The sequence below is a fragment of the Passer montanus genome, unplaced genomic scaffold, assembly GCF_014805655.1.
Source record: "Passer montanus isolate IOZ18808 unplaced genomic scaffold, ASM1480565v1 scaffold39, whole genome shotgun sequence".
Lineage (NCBI taxonomy): Eukaryota > Metazoa > Chordata > Aves > Passeriformes > Passeridae > Passer > Passer montanus.
This window is the reverse complement of record NW_024368707.1, coordinates 7,143,298-7,166,698: the sequence shown is the minus strand read 5'-3', so window position 1 is coordinate 7,166,698 and position 23,401 is coordinate 7,143,298. Positions and strand designations below refer to the sequence as shown.

At 37.6% G+C, this 23,401-nt stretch overlaps 1 protein-coding gene across 1 annotated transcript in view; it reads left to right on the top strand.

Annotated features, from left to right (window-relative positions):
- KPNA1 (karyopherin subunit alpha 1) overlaps positions 1-23,401 on the top strand; it is a 50,675-nt gene that overhangs the window by 6,254 nt on the left and 21,020 nt on the right. Inside the window, exons 2-9 of the mRNA XM_039718192.1 lie at positions 6,199-6,332; positions 7,137-7,244; positions 8,949-9,048; positions 9,602-9,696; positions 12,853-12,984; positions 20,759-20,847; positions 22,117-22,216; positions 22,777-22,940. Coding sequence (XP_039574126.1) covers positions 6,204-6,332; positions 7,137-7,244; positions 8,949-9,048; positions 9,602-9,696; positions 12,853-12,984; positions 20,759-20,847; positions 22,117-22,216; positions 22,777-22,940 — 917 coding nt within the window. The 5' untranslated portion in view covers positions 6,199-6,203. The remainder of the gene's footprint in view (positions 1-6,198; positions 6,333-7,136; positions 7,245-8,948; positions 9,049-9,601; positions 9,697-12,852; positions 12,985-20,758; positions 20,848-22,116; positions 22,217-22,776; positions 22,941-23,401) is intronic.

Sequence of the window (23,401 nt, the reverse complement as noted above, 5' to 3'; positions counted from 1 at the left end):
ACTTGCCAAGTGGTCTAGAGCTAGAACATGCCAACTTTGCCATAGATTAGGGGGGTTAGTACTTGTTTTGCTATTTCACAGGGTTATAAAAGTGCTAGAACAGAAACAATTGTGAATTAAGGGAAAAAACCCTAAGAGGACTAGGAAGCCTGCAAAATAAAGCAGATTTGAAAGATATGGAAATGGGCTGCAGTTCCATGAAGAAATCCACTTCTTAATTCCAGTTCTTAACAGAAAGTCTCTTAAAGTCTGAACCCTGTTTTGAGGCTATACATTCTATTCATGTTTGGCTACCATTCTTATGTTACATTTGAAGCTCCTTTAATCTTCTGGCCTTTTGGATAGCAGAGGGTGGTGGTTCCTTTTCTTCCCTATTGTTCTTGTATGCTCGTTGCCCTAGGAGTGTGGATCCCTGCTGTCCGGCTGTTGCAGCTTTCATAAACCACAGAAAATGAAATTCACAGGATTGCTTTGTTTCCTTGTTAGGGCTGGAGCAAAACTTAGTTTACAGGTCTTTACAAATACTGTAACTGCTGATTTTATAGTGACTGTGAGACGTGTTTCCCAATACTCTTTTACAGCTAGAGAAAGGTAAGCAGAAGTCTTGGAAATTGGCTGTGCTTTGCTTGAGCAATAGCTATTTGTAGTTGAGATGATTAAATGTCCTTTCCTTTAGATGTCCTGCGCTTTACAAGAGTCTGAGGACGGAGAGAAAGTAAAACCCCTGTCCCTCAGGTGATATGGGCCTTCCCACAGACCCCTGTAAGCCAGTATGGTTTGTCAAATAGTTTTGCATTAGAAGTTGGTACAACCTCATCAAAGTGTTTATCTGGCTGAGCTGGCTTTTGAAAAACAGGAGACAGCAGTGAAAAGAGAAGTCAATCTGTTGATTTTCTTTATTTTTCTTTTTCTCTCAGACAACACTATCAACAGTATAGAGACTTGGTGGATACGTTTTCATCTCTGTAGGATAATGCCAAATGTAGGGTTTTGCTCTAGAAGTTTTTCCAGGGAAATAGCATTAATCCCAGGTGATACTTTTATCATTCTATGCCCTGTATTATTCATGGTTTTATTATGAAGGGGTTTTGTTGTCTGTCTTCTCCAAGAAAGCTGACTGTTTACTTCCTCGAGATATACATCTGTTAGCATCCTGACTTGTTGCCTGTGAATTACCAAAAAGCAAATCAGAAGGACTTTCCAAAATCTACACTTTGTAGGGGAAAAAACCCAGACACATTTGTGGCCAAAATACTGATTTTTTTTTTTTTTTTTTTTTTTTTTTTTTTGAGGATGTGCTCAATGAGGGCAGTGAATGACCAAGTGCTGCTTTCAGGCTGGCTTTTTGAATTGGATAGGTTATCTGGTCTCACACAGAAGAGTGTTAGAAGGTGATGTGTCCTGTAATCAGAGCTCAGTGAATTGCTCAAACATCTGTCCAGGTTGTGCTGTAGGTATTTGGCTTGATGTCAAGAAGTGTGATTGTGAGGAAACTTCTTCTTCAGGACATGTAGAATTTCATGGCAGAGCCAGTAAACAAACTAAAATCTCCTTGGAAGTAAAGCTTTTCTTCCTTAGATAATTCCATATTCTCTGACTGCTTGACAGTGCCATTTCTAACACGAGTTGTCCTTTCAGGGCTGATGGTGCCTCTTGTATCTTTTCTGTGTCTCTCTGGCTGCAATCTAAAGGAGAGACAGCAGTGGGACAGCACAACAGAGCTCCCAAGTCTGCCTGCAGTGACTCCTATCCTTCTGACAGCCACCTCAGTTAGGAAATGTACTCTCATAATATGGCAAATCATGGATATTTTGATAATTTTTTATCACACTGTTTCTCTTTAAACTCTTATTCTGCCTTAATTTTCAAGTCTTCCTCTTCTGACCTATTCCCATTGTGAGGCAGACTGTCATATATAGATCTACACTTCTGAAATGCATTTTTTTTTGTATTCTTGCCCCTATTTCCAAAGAAGGAAAGTCTGTCTCTAATAGTCTTTAATATCGGAGTGTATTTGGTAATCTTACTTTCATTATGTATATATAATGAAATATGGTACATGTATGGTACATATATGCTATTACATATGTAAAACAAATGGAATATATTTATATATAATTGTACAGCTCTTGATTTGTAAGGACTTTATTTTTACATTTCGGTGCCTCTGACGTGTGAAATATCCAAGAGTATTAGTCACAAGGTATTCCTTCTGGCAAAGCCCTTAAGTCTAGTGACAGTGATAGCTGATTTAAGAAGGCAGGGAGTTAATTTTTATTCCTATCTAGATGATTGCTTAGGACAAGGTAGGTCATGGCAGTAAGTGACTGTGTTTCCCAGTGCTTCAGAATTTCTTTGACTTGATGAGCAAGGAGAAATGCAGAACTTCTTATTTCCCCTAAAAATGTGTGCTTAGAATACATCCAAATTCAGTATGGTTCTTGTCTTAATCAGCAAAAAAAATTGGGATCATGTTTGGCCTATGGAAATGCAGACATCCAGGAATAGTGAGTTTAATTTTGCTAAAATTTGTTTTTATGCAGACAAACTGAGAAGGATAAAGTGTCATATGGGGCTTGAGTGGTGTTGCACAAAAACCCAAGAAATACACTGTGAAAACTCCTTACCAGGTCTCCAGAGGTTTTTATCTGTAGCCAGGAGTATCAAAAAATGTGGACAATGCTGTGCTATCTTTAGGAAAGAAAAGATGGGTAGAACATTTCCATGACAACCACCACAGATTTTCTCCAGAAGTAGCATTAATTTTGACAATGCAGAGAAGATCGAGGGTATGCTGTTTGCTGCTAGGTTGAACTTGAAGTAACCACTGAAAGATTTTCAGCTAAGTCACACGAAAGCTGCTGAAGACCAGAGAGACAATTTGAGGTTGTTTTGCTTCTGTGGTTTAGTCTGGGGAAAAACCTACATCCTCAAAAATGGAGGAGGAGATTTATAGCAAACAATCCTTGGATGACTGTAACAACTAACAGAGTTGTTACATTTTTAGTCCTGAAAAGCCATTGTGTGCTCACACATTTGAATAGGTCCAAAGATGCTGTCACTATGTGTGGGCTGGATGGAATTGCACTCGTTGAATTTTTCACCAGTAGTCAGGAAACCAGTAAATGAATGGTAAAGAAAACATTGATTTTAAGGTATGTTCAAGATGTCAGAATTGCTTCTAGAAAATAACTGTGGGCTTAACAGTTAAAGAGATTAGACAGGCAGGTCTATAAAATAGGTGCGTGGCTGTGTGCTGGGATTTTATTTACTACCAGTGATGGCCTAGTATAAAATAAGGTATTGAACCCATCTTTAGTTTGATTGGTAACTTCTCAGGATGAAGAGAGTTTAACCTTTTCACCTTTAAGAAAGAAACTCTCTTCCCAGTCATTTGGTGGTAGGTGTTTGTACTCCCAGGTAAAGGACAGTATACTATTTTGAAAGGATTTTAAGTGTACAGTTTACTAATGAAGTAGAGGAAGGGGTTAGTCAGCTGTGAGCTGTCTTGAAAGTTAGAAATAAGCATAACCAAAACCTGCAGCTACAGCTTGTAGAGGGTGTAAGAAAGATAATATCTGTGAAGCTGTTGGGTAGAGAGCTTGCAGTAAAGTCAGTGAAAGAATTCAAGTATTTCCCGTACCTGTATTTTCAATGAGTGAGTGAAACAGTGATTTTTGGGTACAACAGGAGGAGCTAAGAGAACTCTGAGAGGAAAATGGAAATTATTATCTTAAAGCAAAATTAATTGGAAGAAAATCAGTATGCAAACTGGGAGATGGGGGGGGGGAAGGGTTAATAAGTACAGTAAGGAAGAATACACTTAAGGAAACTTACTTCCTTCATAGATGAAGTTGGTTGTGTCACTGATGTTTAGAAACATTGGAACATTATATGGAGGCTGCATAATAGAAATTAGATGAAATTCAGTATTAAGAGATAAAGATGTTCCCTGTCAAGAATTCAATTAAATTAAGAACTTGTAGGTGTTGAAAGTGAAGGTGTGAAATGACCATAGGAGTTATCAAAGGCCTGAAATCCCTAATAAAGGCAAATACAGTCTCATGAGTTGGAGAAGACAGACTTCAGACAAAAATGGGGACTTTTTAATAACACTGGGGAAGGCCTGAGATGTTATCTGGGCTGTAGTGTATGCCTGTGTTTATTCATGGTCAGGAACTGAATGACCAGAGTGTCTGCAAAGCCATTTGCCTGTTAGGAATGTCCTTCTAGCTCATGATTGTCCACCTGGTGTTGGAGTTCAACTTGCTTATTCTAAAATATATAAAATACTTTGTTCAAAATATTTTAGGAATGCAAGAAGTTTTGAGTTTGTTGACTGAACTTCTTTTTACAGTTAAAATCCTGGCTTATTTAAATAGTGTGTGTGTTTAATGTGAAGGTAGTAGTCACTTAAACTAAAAATGTGAAGGACATATAATTGCCATGCATACTGTAAGAAACACAAACACTTGAAGTGCAGACATGTAAACACAGGAAGAAAGGGGTCTAAAGCTGTTAAGAAAGATGTAGGGAACTTCTGGTGCTGTGAGATTTATTTTTTTGTCGTACCTTTATTAAAAAAAGGCCATTTCAGGAGAGTCTTTTCAGCCAAATTAGGCTGCAGAATTGTTTACCTATATGCTCAGGTTGTTAATGTTGCATTTGGTGCAATCTGTGAATGACCATCAATGTAGTGGTTCTGTGTCCCTGAACAGTTTTTTGAATCTCAGTTGTCAGAATACAGTAACACTTAAAGTGATGTCCAAAATGTTTTCTGTGAACGTCAGTTCTGATCACCAGAATTCTTATAAATGGTTGTCAGGTAGTAGCAACTTAAAAAGAGGCTCTCTAACAAGAAGCATATTTGAGTATCTTTTTAAAAACTACTATTCTCTTGCAACTCTTTGTGCTAACTGAAAGAGTAGTTAGAGTCGACTCGATAGATGTTTGGTGTATTTTAAAGAGGAAACCTAAGCTGTTGAGAATCTGTACAGACTCATGTTGCTTCGTTTTAAAGTAGAAAATGCACAGGAGATCATTTATCATCTGGTGATTCTGTGCTTATGGAATTTGAAGTAGGTAGCTTATTTAATACAACACATTAGAGCATTTGAAAGTACTTTGTAGAGTAACTTTTTATATAGTGCAGCTTGCTAAATTCTGTGTTACAGGATTTACAATATGTTGGAGACTCTGCATCTCTGTGAAGATGCATGGAAACACTGACGTGTGAGCATTTGATTCCCAAACTCTTTTGGTTTTAAAGGGATGATGTAAGGAGAGAAGTAGCAGCAGAATGGAGCACTAAGAGTAGAGACCTGATCCACACCCATTGCTTTCAGGGGAATGAGTTCTTTCCACACAGTTCTCCACCTACTGCTTTATGCTAAGTGACTCCAAAGTGTGGTGTTGTACATGTGCAAATCATCATGGGCAGCTATAAATGCCGACCCACTGAGTTACATAAGACAGATGGAAATCACAGGCTGAAAAAAGGCCCCTCTGCATAAACAGTGGCAGGATTGGGGAGTGGGGGAGAGGGGAACAATAGCATAGCTTTCTTTGCAGGACTGAGCATTTTCAATAGTTAAACCATCTTCACCTAAAATTCTTTTTTTGTTTCAATTTCCTTGTAGCCCTTGTCTGGATAGGAAGAACAGAGGGTTTCTTCAAGTTTCAACAGGGTTGTGTTGAATTAGCTTAAAATGCTGGCTATGAAGTGTGGAAAAAAAAAGCCCCTCTACTGACATACAAAGTAAATTAAGCTAAAAAGCAGCTAAGACATCTTTACTTTTGAGTAAAAGCAGGTGTATGTAATTTGGCTAATTCTCTGTGTGGAGCAACGTTAAAATTTTTAGTATAGTTTTCTTTTTAGCCCACACTATATACTCTGCCTTATAGACCTTAGTTCTTAGTAAAATATTTTATTTAATCTCCAGTGCCTCAAAATGATAAAATAAAAGTTTATTGAGCTGATGTAAAGAACTTGAAATGACACTTGAAGTGCCACACCGAAGTGACAATTCTGTGAAATTTTGCTTTCCACCTTCTAAATTTTATTAGAAGTTAGGTGATGAAATATAGGGGGGCAGTGGCTGGAAGTTCATGGCTACAGAGTTTAAGGAGTGGACACAATATAAAATCATGTGTTGTTGAAGAGTAATTTTGTCTTCTTTTTTAAATTGTATTGTGAAGGAATCATGACGACCTCAGGAAAAGAGAATTTCCGGCTGAAGAGCTACAAGAACAAATCTCTAAACCCTGATGAGATGCGTCGCAGGCGGGAGGAAGAGGGCCTTCAGCTACGGAAGCAAAAGAGAGAGGAGCAGGTAAGGCACAGCAGCTGAGATATCTGTGACCAGTCCTTAAACAGTCCTTAGTGTCTCTGACTCTGCTTCTCTCAAACCCTTCTTAGTTGTTCCTGCCCTCCAAATTCATACACAGTCAGTCTGAAATCAGAATCACTTGCACACTTAACTGCCTCTTCTGCAGGCTCTGCAAGACATAGAATGAGTGCCCCTCATTCACTCAAGAGTAACATTGGCCAGAGCAGCCTGAGGGTTTGAACAAAACTGTCTGACCAGTAGCTGTAGCCTCTCCAGCTCTTCTCAGGACATCTTCGACTGGGTACCGTGTCTAAGTCATAGCAGCCAAATTCTGCTCATCCCAGTGTAATAACCTATGTATAATCATCCTCCAGAGCCCTCTTTGCTGCTGTAACTCGACTGTCAGAGCCCCTGCAGGTGTTCTATGAAGATGTTTAATACACAGGATTTTATCAGGTCTCAGAACCCTAGCATCCTCTGCAAGAAAGCAATGGTGTGGAAGCTAGAGAGCTTTTAGATGGAGGCAGATGGTGAAGAAGAGAAGGGCACATCAATGAATAGTTTTCCAGAACTGTTAGGAACCAATATTTTAGCACATTGCTGTTTTCATTTGCTCCATGGCTAAGCTTTCTCCATGTGCTGTCAGTTGAAGTGCTGTAGCCAGTGTACTGCCTTCTCTCAGGTGATAGCATATGTAGTTTTTATAGCAGCCTAATGCAACATGCTGTGTATATATTGGCTATGTGTATATTAGCTATGTATATTAGATATATATATATATATATGTTAAATACTTCCTCTCTTTAGTTGTTTAAACGCCGAAATGTTGCAACGGCTGAGGAAGAAGCGGAGGAGGAAGTGATGTCAGATGGGGGCTTCCATGAGGCTCAGATGAACAACATGGAGATGACTTCTGTAAGTGATGAGAAATGAATACAGTGTTGGTTGAAGCTGGGCAAATCTGTTGTGCAGTGATGTGATTGAAATGAAATTCCAGAATGATGTGAAGAGTGCATTCAGAGATGGACAACTCTGAAACACCCATGTCAATGAACCACCCTGAAAAAGATTACATGAGAGAAAAATGCCAGGGACATATCGTGAGTGTTTTTTCAGAGGATTTGTGCTCAAGAAAATACAATAAAATGTCATTGTCCTGGCAGGCTGATCACTTCCTGGATTTAGTGTTCACCATTATGGGTGATTCTATCAACTGTTGCCCAGAGTTTTTATTAATCTGAAATTCATACTGATTGAAATATGAAAATACAAATCAGGCAGTGTGTTATTGCACTTTACAAATTTAAAGAGGGGCTCAGTGGAAAGCTTTCTTAGCAGACTTTCAAGTGGCACCATTTTTAACCTAAGTGTTGGAAACGCTGCTAGACCTAGCTTAACTGTCTGCATGAGGTCTTGAACCCCTTTCTGTGCTAGAATTTAAAACTACAGAAAAATACTTTTGTGGGAATTAGACTTTTTTACTTTCTCTGTGGAAAGAAAAATGGTAAAGGTTTCAGTTCTACAACAGAAAAGTTTAAAGAAAGTGCAGTTCTCAGTTAAAACTGTTGCTGATTTTCACAGTGTCTGTGTTCAGAGTATGCAAGTGATGTTTCCCTAGAAATCAGGCTGAGCTATTGGTATCTGTATGAGCCTTGAAAATTACTGGGAAACAGAGAGATGCTTATAAACAGTGTGGTAGATCAATAATAGAATATATGGTCTTACTCTTCAAGATAGTATTCAAATATCAGGCAAGTCCTAAATACCATTAATCATTAGTGTGGAAGCTTATATTAAACAAATAGAGAGTAAAAAGTAAGGAAAGGCTTTTGCCTAATTGATAGATAGTGTCATTACAGTTTGCTGTCTTAAATGCCATTAATGTCAGGCTCTTAACAGTTGGAGCTGTTGGCTGTTATAGACAATGCTTAGGTATTTTCAGCACTGTCATCTGTCTCCCTGTCTGTCTAAGGGTTTGATCAGATGGATCTGAAGATTAGATTAGAAGTGGAAGAAAAAAATCTGACTTTTATGCTTCTTTACATGGGTACATGTGTGGTGAACAGAATGTCAGATTTTTCCTAGCATAAGAAAGGTTGCTGATTTAATTTGTTCATATTATTGGAAACTGTCAGTATTATGGAGAATTTAATACCTCTACTTGGTGTTGATAACAAGCATTAGGGTTTGTCAACTCTTCTAGAAATGACAGGTCTTATACATTTTGGTGTAAGAGAGTAAGTCAAAATGTACATCTCAGGGAAGTCTAAATGCTAACATAATTACTTTTTGTTAAAGCTGACAATTTTACATTTATTTTAGAGGGAGGGAGAGAATACTAGTGAAAAATTCTGAACAGTAATTTTCTTGCCATATCTTGAGGAAAATTTGAATTTTGGCTTTCATTAAAGCCAATTGCATTTGAGAATGATGCTGCCTTATGTAGATGTTCATATATAACGATTCCTTTGTTGTCCATAATGGTTTTACCTAAGTTTTTATTCATAAGAAATAAACTTTGTACTGGTTTAGCAAATGTAACCTATATGTCACTAATTCCAGATTTTTTCCCCTTTTGCTCTCTATCACCCTCATTCTGTTTCCCCATGTAAATCCTAGAGTGCAGTCATCACTGCTGATATGATTGAGATGATTTTCTCCAATAGTCCAGAGCAGCAGCTCTCAGCCACCCAGAAGTTCCGAAAGCTGCTTTCTAAAGGTAAGGGCTGAAATTACTTAGAGAAAAATGTAGAAGGCTCCCTAGCATGTGGTTTTACTTTGACAGCAATAAAAATTGAGTTTCACACTGAAATTTCAGGGTCAAGCTCTGCTTGACACAATGTCAGCTTGATGAATGTAATAGTCACTTCTTTTCTTGAAATGTGTACTGAGTGTTGCAGATGTTAGATCTCCCTTGGATGTAAGTTTAAATGTTGGAGGTGGTGTCTCTGTGCCCAAACAGGCTGATATACCAAAGGTCCTCTGCATGTGTGCATGCCAGAGTGACTGCACAGAGCTGCTGCTCTGAAATCAGTCTGCCTAAACTACTGAGTGCAGCAGTGCTTTGAATCACATTAGCTTATTACCTCAAAACTCCGGAGCTTTCTTATGTTGACAAGATAGGAATCCGTTGCCTTTTAGTGAAGTATTGTAGAAAAAGAACACACTCCAAGAAAAGAGCAGTCAGTATGTCACTGGATATTGTTTTAATGCAATAATTTGAGAATTTCCTTACAAAGAAATGAGTGTATCTAACTTCTTATTTTAAACAGAACCAAATCCTCCGATAGATGAAGTCATAAGCACACAAGGAGTAGTGGCCAGGTTTGTGGAGTTCCTGAAGCGGAAAGAAAACTGTACATTACAGGTATAAAAATATAAATGTATCTGCATTCCTGGTTTAGGAAGGCATTTGGTGATGCAAATTAGATATAGGAAAAAATTAGTGATTTGTTCAGCTATACTTCCTGTCTTTCTTCACTATGTTAAAAAAGCTATTTTATCTTCAGAATTTCTAGCAAGACCTCTGGGTGCAGGACAGGAGAGAGAGAGATGTCTGACGTGCATTGAGTGACTGATAGGATGGGGTCTTCAGACTTCAGCAAATACAGAGCTTGAAATTTGGAACTCAACAGATGAAAAGCTATTAAACAAAACTTTAATGTTTGTCTTTTTTTTGTACAAATTGAAGGTAGTTTTAAATCTTCAGAATTAGGATTTAAATTTTTGATTAAAAGTTTAGAATTAGGAATACAATCTGTAGTGGTAAGCATAGAAAGCTGGAAACCTTACTGTGGTTTGATAAAACTGAATTATATGTGCTACAATGGTGGTTAATTTTTTGTTACCTTTGTCTTATTTCCAGCTGTGTGTTTTTCTGGTCAGTCTTTCTTGGCTAATAGAAAGTTAGATCTAGTTAAGGAAAAAATATGTTAACATGTAACCTTTAAATACAACACATAGATTACAATCAGTATTCTTTCAAAATGCATAAGAAAACTGGTTTATGAATGCCATGTGAAATCCAGATTTTGTTGAGTGGAAATAGGCAAAAAATTTGCTTTTTTACACATTAGAGAAAGCATTTACAGATGTTACTTTTCAGATTTTTATCCGCTGAATTCCAGAGGTCTGTTAGCTTCCTTTGAGGAGTCTGGGGACAGTAACTAAGAATATGTACCAGATTTAAGCTGGATGGTTTGCAACTCCAATAGAAGATTTGTAAGCTATGTGTTGTAAAAAAAAACAAAACAAAACCTTTTATTACTTATTGGGGTCAAGCATAGAAACCTAAGGCAGATAAATGGAAGCAATTCTTTTGGCCTTATTGGTGCAACATTTATTGATTTTTACATTAAATGGGAAAAATCAGTCAGAGTGGAAATGTGCAAGCTTGGCCTAAAGAAGTGGTAGGAAAGTAGTGAAAATACAAGCTTGAGTATGTTGCTCTCGATACTCCATTCTACCTCGGTAATTTTCCTCCATCTTGCCGAATCTCTCTGCCTGATTGGCAATTTGGCGTCCGCAGGCAGAGTTTTTTGCTGTGGTCAGCTGGGAAATTTTCTGGAACTCACCTTTTAATGTTTTTATTTGTTCTGTCATTGTTTCCAAAAATATTCCTTTGGTCTTGGCATTCTAGGCATTTCTGACCTAGCCTAGAAGGAAAGGATTTTCAACTTGTTCTGAGACAGTGAAGTGTAATTTATTGCTGCTTGTATGATGGATTGAATGTGGCAACTTCCATGTTAATGAACTTGGGACTTAATGGGAATTTATGGTCTGTTTTTCTTCTGTGTTGTTAATGGAATATCCTGTAAAAACTAGGCCTCTGAGATTAGTGATAGGAAGGCCTAATTTGTTAGGAATTCTTCTGTCTTGTGTGACTGTTCCTTAGTTTATACATCCTGGAGCATCAGGTGTCTGCAGAGAAGGAGGAGAGAAACTGTCACTCTCTAATCCTTCTGTGACTTGAGACAGTGTGAGTCTCCAAACTGTGAATTGTTCAGGCTGGTGGTACCAGTAGGAAGCTGGAGGACAAACTTTAAAATATGGATAAGAGACCTCTGTGGTTGAAAGATGAGTAATAGTTATATTGTAACATAACACAGAACACTGGATATTCGCTTCAGAGAAAGTAGAATTACAGGAAAGCAACATTTTGTGTTGGCCTTAGGTTCTGGTCACAATGTTTTGCTTCTGGTTTATTAATGATGAATCTTGCAGTTTTGACTTTGTTGCTACTTTATTTTGCAAACCATACTCCTTGTGCATTGCAGTGATGTAGTTTGGAATTGTTTATTCTGATCACATCTTACTAGAATGTTCAGTTGATCAGAAGGGCAGGATTAATTGTATAGCATTAGTTGTATTGATTCATTGTATTTTCAAAACCAAACTCTTTAACAACACTTAGAAATGAAAAGCCTTACAAGTCTAAGCTTAATTCTTGAGTTCGTATTTCAGGCACATTGCAGGATTTGGTGAAACTCCTTAGCAGGAGTTGTTTTTGTAACTAAACCCCAAATATAAATCCTTGCTCTATCTCTTCAGACAGAGACAGACTGTTTTTGAAGGTATGTCAGTATTTCCACTGGAATACTGCTGGATCAGTATCTTTTGGTAATGTCAAAATCATTCATTTATAGCTTACAACTTCCCATTTTTACTGTTTCTTGGTTTTTACTTTTCATTCAACTTTATGCAGTCTTTTAATTCTATAGATTCTGAATGTACCTAATAAGATGTAAATTTGCTAAAGTAGTGTAATAATCTTTGGGCTGAAAGCATGCAGAAGCCTACTCAAACATGGATTTCTGGAATCTGTGTTTTCTGAGGCCTGAGGTAGGGTTAAAATTTGCATTTCGTCTTAAAAAGTTAATGCTTTTGCAAGTTGACTTTAAAATAATAAATGACAAAAACAGTTGAAAATGCAAAAGTGTTCGTCTGGATCTCACTTCTTCTTCAACTCATGAATAAAAACATCATACACTAATAACATTTGGCATCAGTACTGATCACCAGAGGTGGAGATAAGTTCTTTGTGCTGTTTTTTGGAAATCTGTTTTTGTTTGGTTGGTTTTTTTAAATCTCTTTTAGACCTTTTATTTGCTTCATGTCCATGAAGTTTTGTCAAACAATTTCTTCTGCATCTTCAGGAATATCACTGATGATTCAGTGAATGCAGGTGCCTTGTTGTGAGAAAGCACATTGTTTCATGTAGAGGTTCTTAGCCAGTAAGAAAGGCAAAGGTAACACAAATGCATAGCAAAAAAAAAAAAATTGAAAAGCCACAGCCAACCCAATGTTCTCATAAGGAACTGCTGCAAATTTTTGTGTCAAGTGATAGTGATAACTCTTAAATACATGCTTCTAGTTCTTTGCAAATTGTCTTTTAATTAGTAATGTCTCATATTTTCCCTGTGGCAAATCTGCCATATCTCTCTGGTTTTAGAAGACATTTAGTCTCCATGTTTGGTGTGGCATAGAAAGCTCCTAGTAAACTGACTTGTATTTTGTTTTCCAGTTCGAAGCTGCGTGGGTGCTGACAAATATTGCCTCGGGAAATTCCCTTCAGACTCGAATAGTTATCCAAGCAGGAGCTGTCCCCATCTTCATAGAGCTGCTTAGTTCAGAGTTTGAAGATGTACAGGAACAGGTAAAGATTGAAAACAGTGTTGAATTTTGTGTGTGTGTTAATTTGTGGAATTGGAGGCTTTTTTGTTTGACTTTTTGTTTGTTTTGTTTATTTCATGTTTTGTTGGGGTTTTTTTTCCCTTCTCTGGAAAGGAACAAGGCTATCCTGTAAGAAAGCCTCTGGAGAAAATGCAGTATATGGCAATTTCACACAACAGTTGCTTTGTGCTTAGTATGTGTTAAGTTACCTAAGCAAGTATTGTATTTTTCTCTTTCTGGAAATTATATACTTAACCATAGCTAATGAGATAATTAATTTTGTTCTCTAACAGAGAACAAATTGGTATATTTCTGTCTATTGAGGAATTCAGGGAGCCTTGTTTGAATAATTGCTTTAGATATGAAAAGTTTGTGTGCCTGTATCTCCTGAAGATAAAGCATTAGTAGAAATTATAGTTTGTTCTCCAAGCTCCTTACAGCATAGATGAATATTCTTTAAGGCCCACAGGGATCATTATAAAGCACAGACCAAACATTTGATTCAGTAGTTTCCATTTGAAGTCTGTAACTTGTATTTAAACAAGGATGTACTTCAGACATATAATCTTGCTTTGAAGACTTTGGGTGATGAAATAGTAATGATGTTAACAAATTTAGTTTCAGCCAATCTTGAAAGTATGTACCTTTACTATACAAATTTGACTAGCTTTGGGTCCAGGTATTGCTCCATTAGTAAGTTCTATGTTTTTTTCTTATAGCTACTTGCAGACCATGGCATAGGCTTTACTTGAGTAAAATAATTCAGTAAGCTCTGAATTCTCATTTTGAGGATGTTTCTGTGTCGGTTGGTTTGGTTTTAGTGACCTTTTTCTGAACATTTCTTCATTTCAGTATCTTTTTGTGGTAGTGACAGGGACAAGGGCTGGCTTGATACTTTGGTGTGGAAATATCCAGTGTCTTTGTGGACTCCTTGCCACAGAAGCTGGCTGTGAGCTCAGGTTAAGCTGATTATCCAGTATGATCCATTGTTCTTTTCAGAGTCACTGACTTCCAGGGTTCAGTTCTCCATCCTGTAAGTGTGACCTCTGTTCTGTGTTCCTAGATATCTGACCTTGCATTTGGCTGAATTGAGATGCATAATTGGAGGAGTCCCAACTCATAAACATTGGACTGCTTTGTGTAACTTGCCTTTCTTTCTTGTAGCTGGCTCAGATTGTACCACCTGTACTTAAGGTTACCTAACATTTTCCAAAAGACAGATTTTTTTCTTAGTTGCTTGTAGCTTTCAAGTTACTCCACTTTGTATCTTTCCATTTTCAATGTTCTGTCTCGGACTTATTATTGTTGAGAAAGTTTTTAAAGAGAAATGGAATGCAGGTGTTTGGAAAAATGTTCAAGAAAATAAGAATTATTTTTTGTCCATTACTTTAGCTTTGAGGAGTTGAGTCTGCTGTCGTCGTAGCAATTAGAAATGTGATAGGGAGCTTGCCAGAATGGCAGATAAATGCTGTGTTCTGCCTGTGTGAAAATCCATCCAGACTTAGCTATATGGATCCTTTCAGATTTTGTGTTTTGGGGGTTGAACTGGGTTTTTTTGCTTTCCAAATTCAGCCGTCACTTGAAGAGTGCTGCTCCTGCAGAACTATTAGTGCTCTGTATATAGTAAAGGCTGCTCTTACTTATTTTTCTCCTAATGACTGATCTTCTGTGCAAGAGCTAACTTGCTTTTTTTGTTAGGTTGTTATCATGCCTGCTGATGTTCAGGGAGCAGGTGGGAAGAGCAAACCTGTTTAGATTAAGTTGTGCAGCCTTCAATCTTTAAATGGGTGAATAAACGGAAGAGCTTAGGGGCCACAGTTAAGCAGTTTATCTGGCTCCTTCCCCCCTCCCTGCCTCCTAATAAACTGGTGACATATTAAAATTCAGATTGTAGGCAGGCAGAGTGGCTGGGTTGTCATTACTGAAAAATATTCTTCCATGCAGTTCAAGTGCTGCCAAATTCATGATCTCTCTCTTGCTGGTAATCTTAAAGCAGCAGTTACAAATTGCTCTTTAGTAAGCTGTGCTGGAGGAGGGAAATGTTCCATGGCGAAGTGTTACACTGTTTCATTGTGGGTTTCTCTGCTGCAGCTCTGGATGTTGCAGCCCTGCTCACGGCTGACAAGGTGGTTAACGCTGGCTAACAAAAGAGGAGTTTTGCTTTTTTTCCCCAACAGCTTAAAAAAGCCCCAAGCACTTCACCACAGTATCCTCTGAAACAAAAATTAGGAGCATATAAGCACGGAGAAGTTAGCTCCTGTACTTCTGTATTACAGGATAGCAGTAGTACACAATTGCATAGTATTGTTCCAGATGACTCTTGTCTCATTCAGTATATGCACAGATTGTTGCCCTGGTAACAGATGAGTGGGTAGTAAAGGAGGCTTTTATTTGTCACACTATGACCCTGTTTGTTAAAGTTGGAACAAATTATAGTGCATGGAGGAGCATAGGGAAGAAATTCTTACAGTTAAGCCTGATAGTAGGTTTGTGAGGAAAATGTTTCTACTGCTTAGTGTCTGATGCGGGATGATTTCCTTCTCTCACTTTTCAGTAAGTGGGTACTTGTTCTGGGGTTTTTAAATGCTCAAGGTGAAATATTTCTTTTTCATTTTGTAGTTGAGGACAACTCAGCCGTGATTTTTCTAGTTAGGCCTGTGTTTTGAGCAGGTCTGATCCTGGATTTTTTCAAGTTGGATCTTTGATATTTGCCTAGAGTTTTCTCCTAAAATGATCACCCTAATTATGTCTCACAGTAGTACTGTGAAGATTATTATTTGAAAGCAACTGCATTTGTAACAAATTGTTATATTTTCTATATTTTTATAATGTGTTTAGGGCAGAGGGGCCAGAAGCTAACCCTGTAATTATATAGGAAAAGATGAAGAGAGAAAGTATTGAAGGCTGTGTTCTAATTGGGATGGCAATTCTTTAGAAGTAAATGTTAGTTGATAACATTATTTTGGATATGTAGCATGGCATAAACAAAAAATATGTACAATATCTTACTTACTGCCTAGTCACTATCCACTGTTTTTGTTTTACAGTAAGTCAGTTTTAAAGATTTATGGGTCTACTTTGTCTTTTATTTCTAACTTCCCTTAGCAGTACCTCAGGAACAGATATCAGTGTACCTTATCTTCTGATCACAATGTTCCCAACATGTGTTTTTCATATCTATAAGCCTGTTTTAATTTTACACTTTTTCCTTTGCATATGCTAGTTTCTGAGTCTAGTGAAGATTCTAAATCAGCTGTTTTACAGAAGTCTGTGAGGGAATCTTTATAACTATGTTTAATAAGCAACAAGTATGTTAATGAAGTGATTCCTTATGTCCTTTTACAAGATCTGTTTCTCATTAAGTTGTGCAGGCCTAATTTAATTAGCTACCACCCTTTAACTCTTTCATTGCTTGTAGTGTGTGTCAGTCTTCCTGTGTGATCAGTGGTCAAACCATTTAGCATACATTTTTCCCATCAGAGAAATTGAATTTATCACAGAATCTACATCTGCATTATTTATGAAAAACACTGGCTACATCTCCCTTCTCTCCCCATTTCTGTTTTTGGTGTACTGATTCTTAAGTTTAGTCAGGGGCACATGTCCTAGCCCTTTTCTACTTACCACAGGTTTTTTCTTCCAAAAGACATCTATAAATTTTGATCTACCTACCTGAAATGATTTGTATTGAAAGATTCCATCAAAGCTCTTTAGACATGCTTAAGATTGATGTGGCTTCAGCAGTGTCTTAGCTGCTGTTCTTTTCTGACTTCCCCTGCTGTGGTACTTAAAACCCAGATGTCAGCTTGGGTTTCCTTGATGAACTTGGATTTTCCTTCCAAACCCATGCAAGGCGTTGTGCTGCCTGTTGAGGAGGATCATGATTGTCTCACAGTGACAGGTATGTGACAGATGGTGGCATGAGCATCCCCTGCTGCCCTGTTCACCTTTGGGAAAGTTTGCATTTTCAGCTGAGGAAACCAGTATGTTTCTCCCTCAGTATTTTTCCATTCTGGTTGTACTGCTACTCCTTTTGGTAACCATCGCTTGCTTGGCAGAGCTGACCAGTGAGTCTGGTGTCCAGACTCTGTTTGGCTTTTACATCAGCAGTCCTATTAACAAGCTCTTGGTAATCAAAATCAGGACAAACAGTCAAGGTGTGAGGATGAGCTGCTTTCTCTCTTTGCCAGATGAGATATGAGAAGGAGCTATAACCACCCCAGCCACTGAAAGAACGATGTTTTCTGTGTTGGGACATGGTAGCAGTCATCTCCTAGGAATGTGTCCTTCTGGTATCCTTCCTTGTGTTCACTTAGCCAATCACACTTGCATGCAAGCTAATCTTCACCATCTTCATCTCAGCATTGGATCCTTTTCCCGAATCAGCATCCAAATGTTGAGAAAGGGTTGATTCTTTGTCATATTTCTTCTCCACTGAGAGGCAAACTCAGTGTTGGTGATTGGATTAAGCACTTAGTTTAAATATCCAAAGAAATAATGGCTGAGAATCTTTAGAATCCAGGGAATAGTGGAGAATTGTCAAAAAGCACGTGGATTATTCACAGAAGGCACCATGTAGTTCTACAGTACTCTACAAGACTTGCACTTTACTTCTACTGACTACTAAAGTTGTCCAGCACTGCAGTAAAAAACTGAACTGGAGTTCAGTGATGAGTAAAATAAATTTAAGATTTACAACAAACTTTACTCCGCTGTTAGCAGCAAATAGAAATTTATACAAGCGTATAAAAATAGGTGCTGTCAATTAACAAGGCAACATTTGCACTTTCAGTTTCCACAGAGCTTTCTACCTAAGATGTTGGTTAAAATCAGGCTATAAATCTTAAAATTAATGTAATCTTTAAGCTGGGATTTAGATAGTAGAAGGTACTGAAATGGATTTTTTTAAGTCAAATATTTTTTGATTGAATAAGCTCTAAAATTGAATGAAATATGAACATGAAAATATTTAAGTTGTGTAGAATGAAGCCAAAGCCAAAATGTTGTGGCAAATATTTGCATCTTGAGGAGTGCACAAAAGAAGAAATGGAAATCATTGAATATTTTTCAGACAAACTCTGAAGAAACTTGTCATTGTTCATGTGTTTGTGAAAACCATGGCAGAGCTTTGTATTTATGGCAGTGTTTGATGAGAAGAGTTTAAATGAGCTTGACTTCCATTCCTTACTTATCTGAAGAGCTGAAGTAATTCCCTAAGGAGAGACATCTTCCTTATTGAATGAAACATTGCATATTTTTCTAAAGTCACCCCAGCACATGGTATTTCAATTAATTGTGTCCTATCAGTGATTAGCATTACTAGGATTTGTTACAACATCTCTTACCAGCTCCTGTGACACCAGACCACACAGCCAGACTTTCCTTGCCTTAAAAACAATGAAGAATGGGAAAACAGAGGTGCTATTTGACTTCTCTGGTCAGAATTTTTGATGTGAGATTTGCTGTTGCAAAACCAGTCAGTCATTCAGGGTCAGAATGGATTCTTGGATTAAGTGATTATCACTCTTGTCAACCTTAAAAATAGATATCGCTATAATGGCAGAAACAAAGACCACAGACAAATGAAACAGGGCTTCCTTGTTTTTTACCTGTGTAAGGGTGTCCAGGCAGGGAAACTGTGCCTTCATACAAAATCACTCACATCTTCAGTGAAAGAGAATTATTCTTCCTGCCCCCCTTCCCCCCCGAGTATTTTCAGAAAATTCACAAATTTATTTAGGACTGTCTGAAATCTTTGGTTCGTTCCTCAGGCTTCTCCTTGCTGTAGAAATGCAAGTATTGGAGTGAACAACTGGTGTGGCTCCTTAAAGTTCTGACAGAATGACATTTTGCAGGAGGTGGCATATATTCTGGCTCTTATGCTAAATTTTTCTGGTAGCTGTCTTCTGTGTGCTGAGTCCAAGAGGCTGCCAAATCAAAGTTACACTTTTTATATCAACTGTTGTCACAATAGTTGTAAAAAGAATAAGAGCTAGAATGAGAAATGATGATGAAGTTCAGTTTTGGGAAAACATTGTGTAGTTATAATGGCTGTGCTGTTTCATAGCAAGCACAGGTCATTAAAGTCTCGTGCCCTGACTGTGGCTGACAGCAGAAGCCTGGAAAAGAGTAGAAAACAAAACAAACTAATCCTTCCCCAGAACAGTCACCTGCTCTCTTCACAACTTGCAGTTTAATGGCTCCGATCCTATGCTGTTGTTGGTAGTGCTGGTACAGAGGAGGAGTCTTTTTATTTTGTATCTAGCATGCTGACATCTCCATCTACATTCTGTATGTACTTCTGGTTTTAGCTGTATTCATTTTGCAGGGTTTGCTAGTGCATTTGGAACTCTACAGTGGTTGGAGTCTTGTTTTCTAAAGTAGAATCTTCTTGCCACCATTTAAAAACATCTTACAGAGAAACCTAATGCATTTAATTTCATTGACACCATATTGAAAATAAATAAATACATTTATTTCAGGTTTTCTTTAGTAAAAAATTTGGCAATTCTGTCAGTTTTTTAGAGGAGCATTTTATTTTAAATAGGTATAGAGAGATGGAAGAACATGTTTATTGTGTGTGAGGAACTTGCTTTGTTCAGTTGAAGAAATAGTTATGCACTATTACTCATTTTACTGCAGCTAAATATGTAGCCTTCAACTGAAGAGAAATTTGGAGAGGACATTCAGGTGCTATCCATGACAAACAGGATTGCTTTTGTCTTCTGTATGTAGAATTTGGAGTACTTCAGTGGTTGTGTAGACATATGTGTCTGTAAAGCTAAAAGCCAAATAAGCCAACCAAATAAACTGATACATGTATCTATTTGATATGACACTTAGTCTTCTGCTAACTTGAAGTAAATAGCAAATGTGAACTTCATAAGCTTTCTTGTGTGACAAAATATTGTAATTTGTATGGAATTCATAAAATTGCTTTCATACTTGACATATAGACTATTTCTACTTTTTAAAGTTATAGCTGTAATACCAGTGGACAGTGATACATAAAACACCACTTGGCCCAAATGTATAAATCAAAACCAATTTAATCTTTTGTTCTCAGCATACTACACAGGATAGATTTCGTGCCGCTTTAATTCTGGTATTTTTGATCTTCTCAAAATGAAGTTGGGGTAGTACTGATGTCCAAACCCTTACATTTTGCCATGCATATGACTTAATCAGCAACGCTGGTTCTGTCTCGTATAGTTTTATTTTAAAGAATTTATGTCCAGGCCCACCTGAACTCTTTGATTCTGAATATTGATTTATCTTGAACATAGATTCTCATTTTTATCCATGACTGTGTAAACAATGTTTGCTTTTATGCCTTTGTAGTAAATACTAATGTGGGCTGTTCCACACAAACATTTTTGGGTAGATACAGACTTGCTTGACCTGTGCTACAAAAGTCTGGTTTTAAATTAGGCGTGAACAGGGAGGGTAGAATTAGATGTTCCTAAGCCCGTGGAGGTGAGCTCATCTCTTACATTGTGGTCAGAGCAAGGGTATGTCTGCATTCACAGGCTGTGGAGGGATACATGTTTGCTGTTATCTCTTAGATATCTACAAATATTCCTGAATCATATAATGAGCTTGAGTGTATATATGTAATAGGCAACCAGAATGCATTCCCTTCTGTACATTGTCCAGGACCTAACAGAGAGAATAGATTATCTCACAATTCTATTACATATGTTAAACTGGTGGAATTTTGAGAATAAAAGCAATTTTTACCCTGTTTTTCATTGCAGGCTGTATGGGCTCTTGGCAACATTGCTGGAGACAGCACTATGTGCAGAGACTATGTTTTGGACTGTAATATCTTGCCCCCTTTATTGCAGTAAGTTTGTTTTAATATGTTTTTCAGAATTTTGCTTGAGTGCCTGATATGACTGAAATTTGGGTTTTGCCTTGAAGAATAATAATACTATTTTCTTTCATTGTGGACTAACTGCAGTTTTTAAAGGGGAGTCTTGAACTACTTTTTAAATGAAGCCAAAAGGGAAACATTTTAGAAGCAGCTAAGCTGGAACTATTTTATTCTACAGTGTGGGTGGATGTCTGGGCTTATTTTAGAGTCACAGAATAATTTAAATTGAAAGGCACCTTTGGAGGTCATCTAGTCAAAGCCTTTCTTCATAGCAGGTGAGATCAGATTAGATTGCTCAACTACTTAACCAGTCAAATTTGGAACATCAAAAGTAGATTCCGTAACTACCTGGGGTAACCTGTTGCAGTGTTTGACCATGGAGTGGTGAAACACAGTGTTCTGATACCTAATCAGAATTTTCTGTCCTGATGGTGCCTCATCCTGTCACTATGCACCTTTGAGAAGGATCTGCCTTCCTCTTTTGTATATCCACCTGTTAAAGTGTTGTTGGCAGCGGTTGTATCTCCTCTTGCACCATCTCCTTCTAAGGCTGAACAAATCCAGGTCACTGACATCCCACTGCATGTCGTTTCTCTACCCTGCTAATTATCTTGATGATCCTCTGTTTAAGAAGCATATCATTGCTGAAACAATGACACCATCTTGTGTTGTCATGTCCAAATTACAATTACTCAGTCTCTGTCCTTTGCAGACTCTGCAGCAGGAGAATTCTCCTGTCCTCTCATAAAGACATTGGTACAGTGGGAGATGGCTCTGAGAAAAATAAACTGAATTGTTACACTTGTGGGTCTTTCTGCATTTTCCTAGGCCAAAGTGGGATTCATAGTCTGAGACTGACATAAAAATGCAATTTAGCTATGAGAGTTCTCTTCAAAATTACCTACATATCCTCCTTCTTAGAGTAATTTTGTCACAATTCCTGTACTTCATCTGACTGTTAATCTGCCACATCAAGCATCTAAGTATCTAAGCATTTGAGTGAAATTTAGTGTAATGTTACAGTTCTTGTTGGGATACTAGGTACCTGTGTCTAGCATGTGTGTTAGTAGCCATCAAGGATGATTTTCTTTAGGATGTGTTTTCATAGAAAAAAAACCCCATATTTTGCCCTGGTGTATGTTAAAAAGAATTGGATTTAATGGTTCACACAGTTAATGGGATTGCCTGGCTTTGATTTTTTGAAAGCAATGGTTAGAATTTTTTGTTGGTTTGTTTTAGATTACTTTCAAAACAGAATCGTCTCACTATGACCCGAAATGCTGTATGGGCTCTGTCCAATCTCTGCAGAGGGAAAAACCCTCCTCCTGATTTTGCCAAGGTAAGAGATGCTTGAAAGAAAATGTGTTGTGAAGTAGTGGTAACAAAATTATTAGTTTAAGGGTGGTGAAAATTAAACTAAACAGAAGGAATGTTTCATCAGAGAAATTCTGTAATATTTGATGGCTGTCTTCCAGATGAAGTTTTTTGTTTAGTCCTTTGGGCAGACATTCATGACCACTGTTTTAACATGGCTGTCTTACACTTTTTTGCTACTGTTCATGTACTGGAGATGACTGTCCTATAGCAGAACAAAACTCTGCACATCTTGGCTGCTATAGAGCAGCACCTGGCAAATCTTAGTGAACAAGTCTGAGTTACTTTGGCAGATGTTGTTCTGTAGAGGCTGAAGAGTTGCTGGGATGCTGTTCTGGAGACATGCTTCTCCATGCTTGTATAGCTTCAGGCCTGCACAGAAGTGCTAGCTAGATCTGAAATTTTCTGAGTATTGAATCTTAAGATGCCAGTGCCTAATCCAATAATGACATACCAAATTAGCTGACATAATAATAGGTCTTCTGGCCCTTTTAATTGTATGTATCTCCTCTTAATGTCTTGCAGGTTTCACCTTGTCTTAGTGTGCTTTCCTGGCTGCTCTTTGTCAATGATACAGATGTGTTAGCTGATGCCTGCTGGGCTTTGTCCTATTTGTCTGATGGCCCCAATGATAAAATCCAGGCTGTGATTGATGCAGGAGTCTGCAGAAGACTTGTGGAACTGCTGATGTAAGAAATCTGTTGCAAGAAAGCGTCATTCTTTTCCCTGACATCAAGATTATAACAATAAGGAATTTAATTAAATAGATCCTGAAATGTTGTGATTTCCAAAGAGCAAGATTTGATTTTTTTATTTTACCTGTCTGTTTAGTGTTCTCTATTTGTCATGAGTAACAAAAGCAATGGAACTTTTCTTGTACTAATTTTGCTCTTTCTTAAGAGATTTTTTTTTCCTGCATCTAAAAGCTACATTTTTGTAAAATCCATGATGTGTATTGGAATTTTGCTTATGTCATTGAAGTCCATATTATTGCTACCTAACAAGGAAATTACCTAAAGGATATCAAAGATAAAACTATAAGAAATAGTTCAATTTAGAATTGACAGTACCAGGGACTTGAAATATAAATAATTTCCTCAACCTGTAGTGTAGAAGAGTAGATGAGCATTTTGGTCAGTAAAGTGTAGCT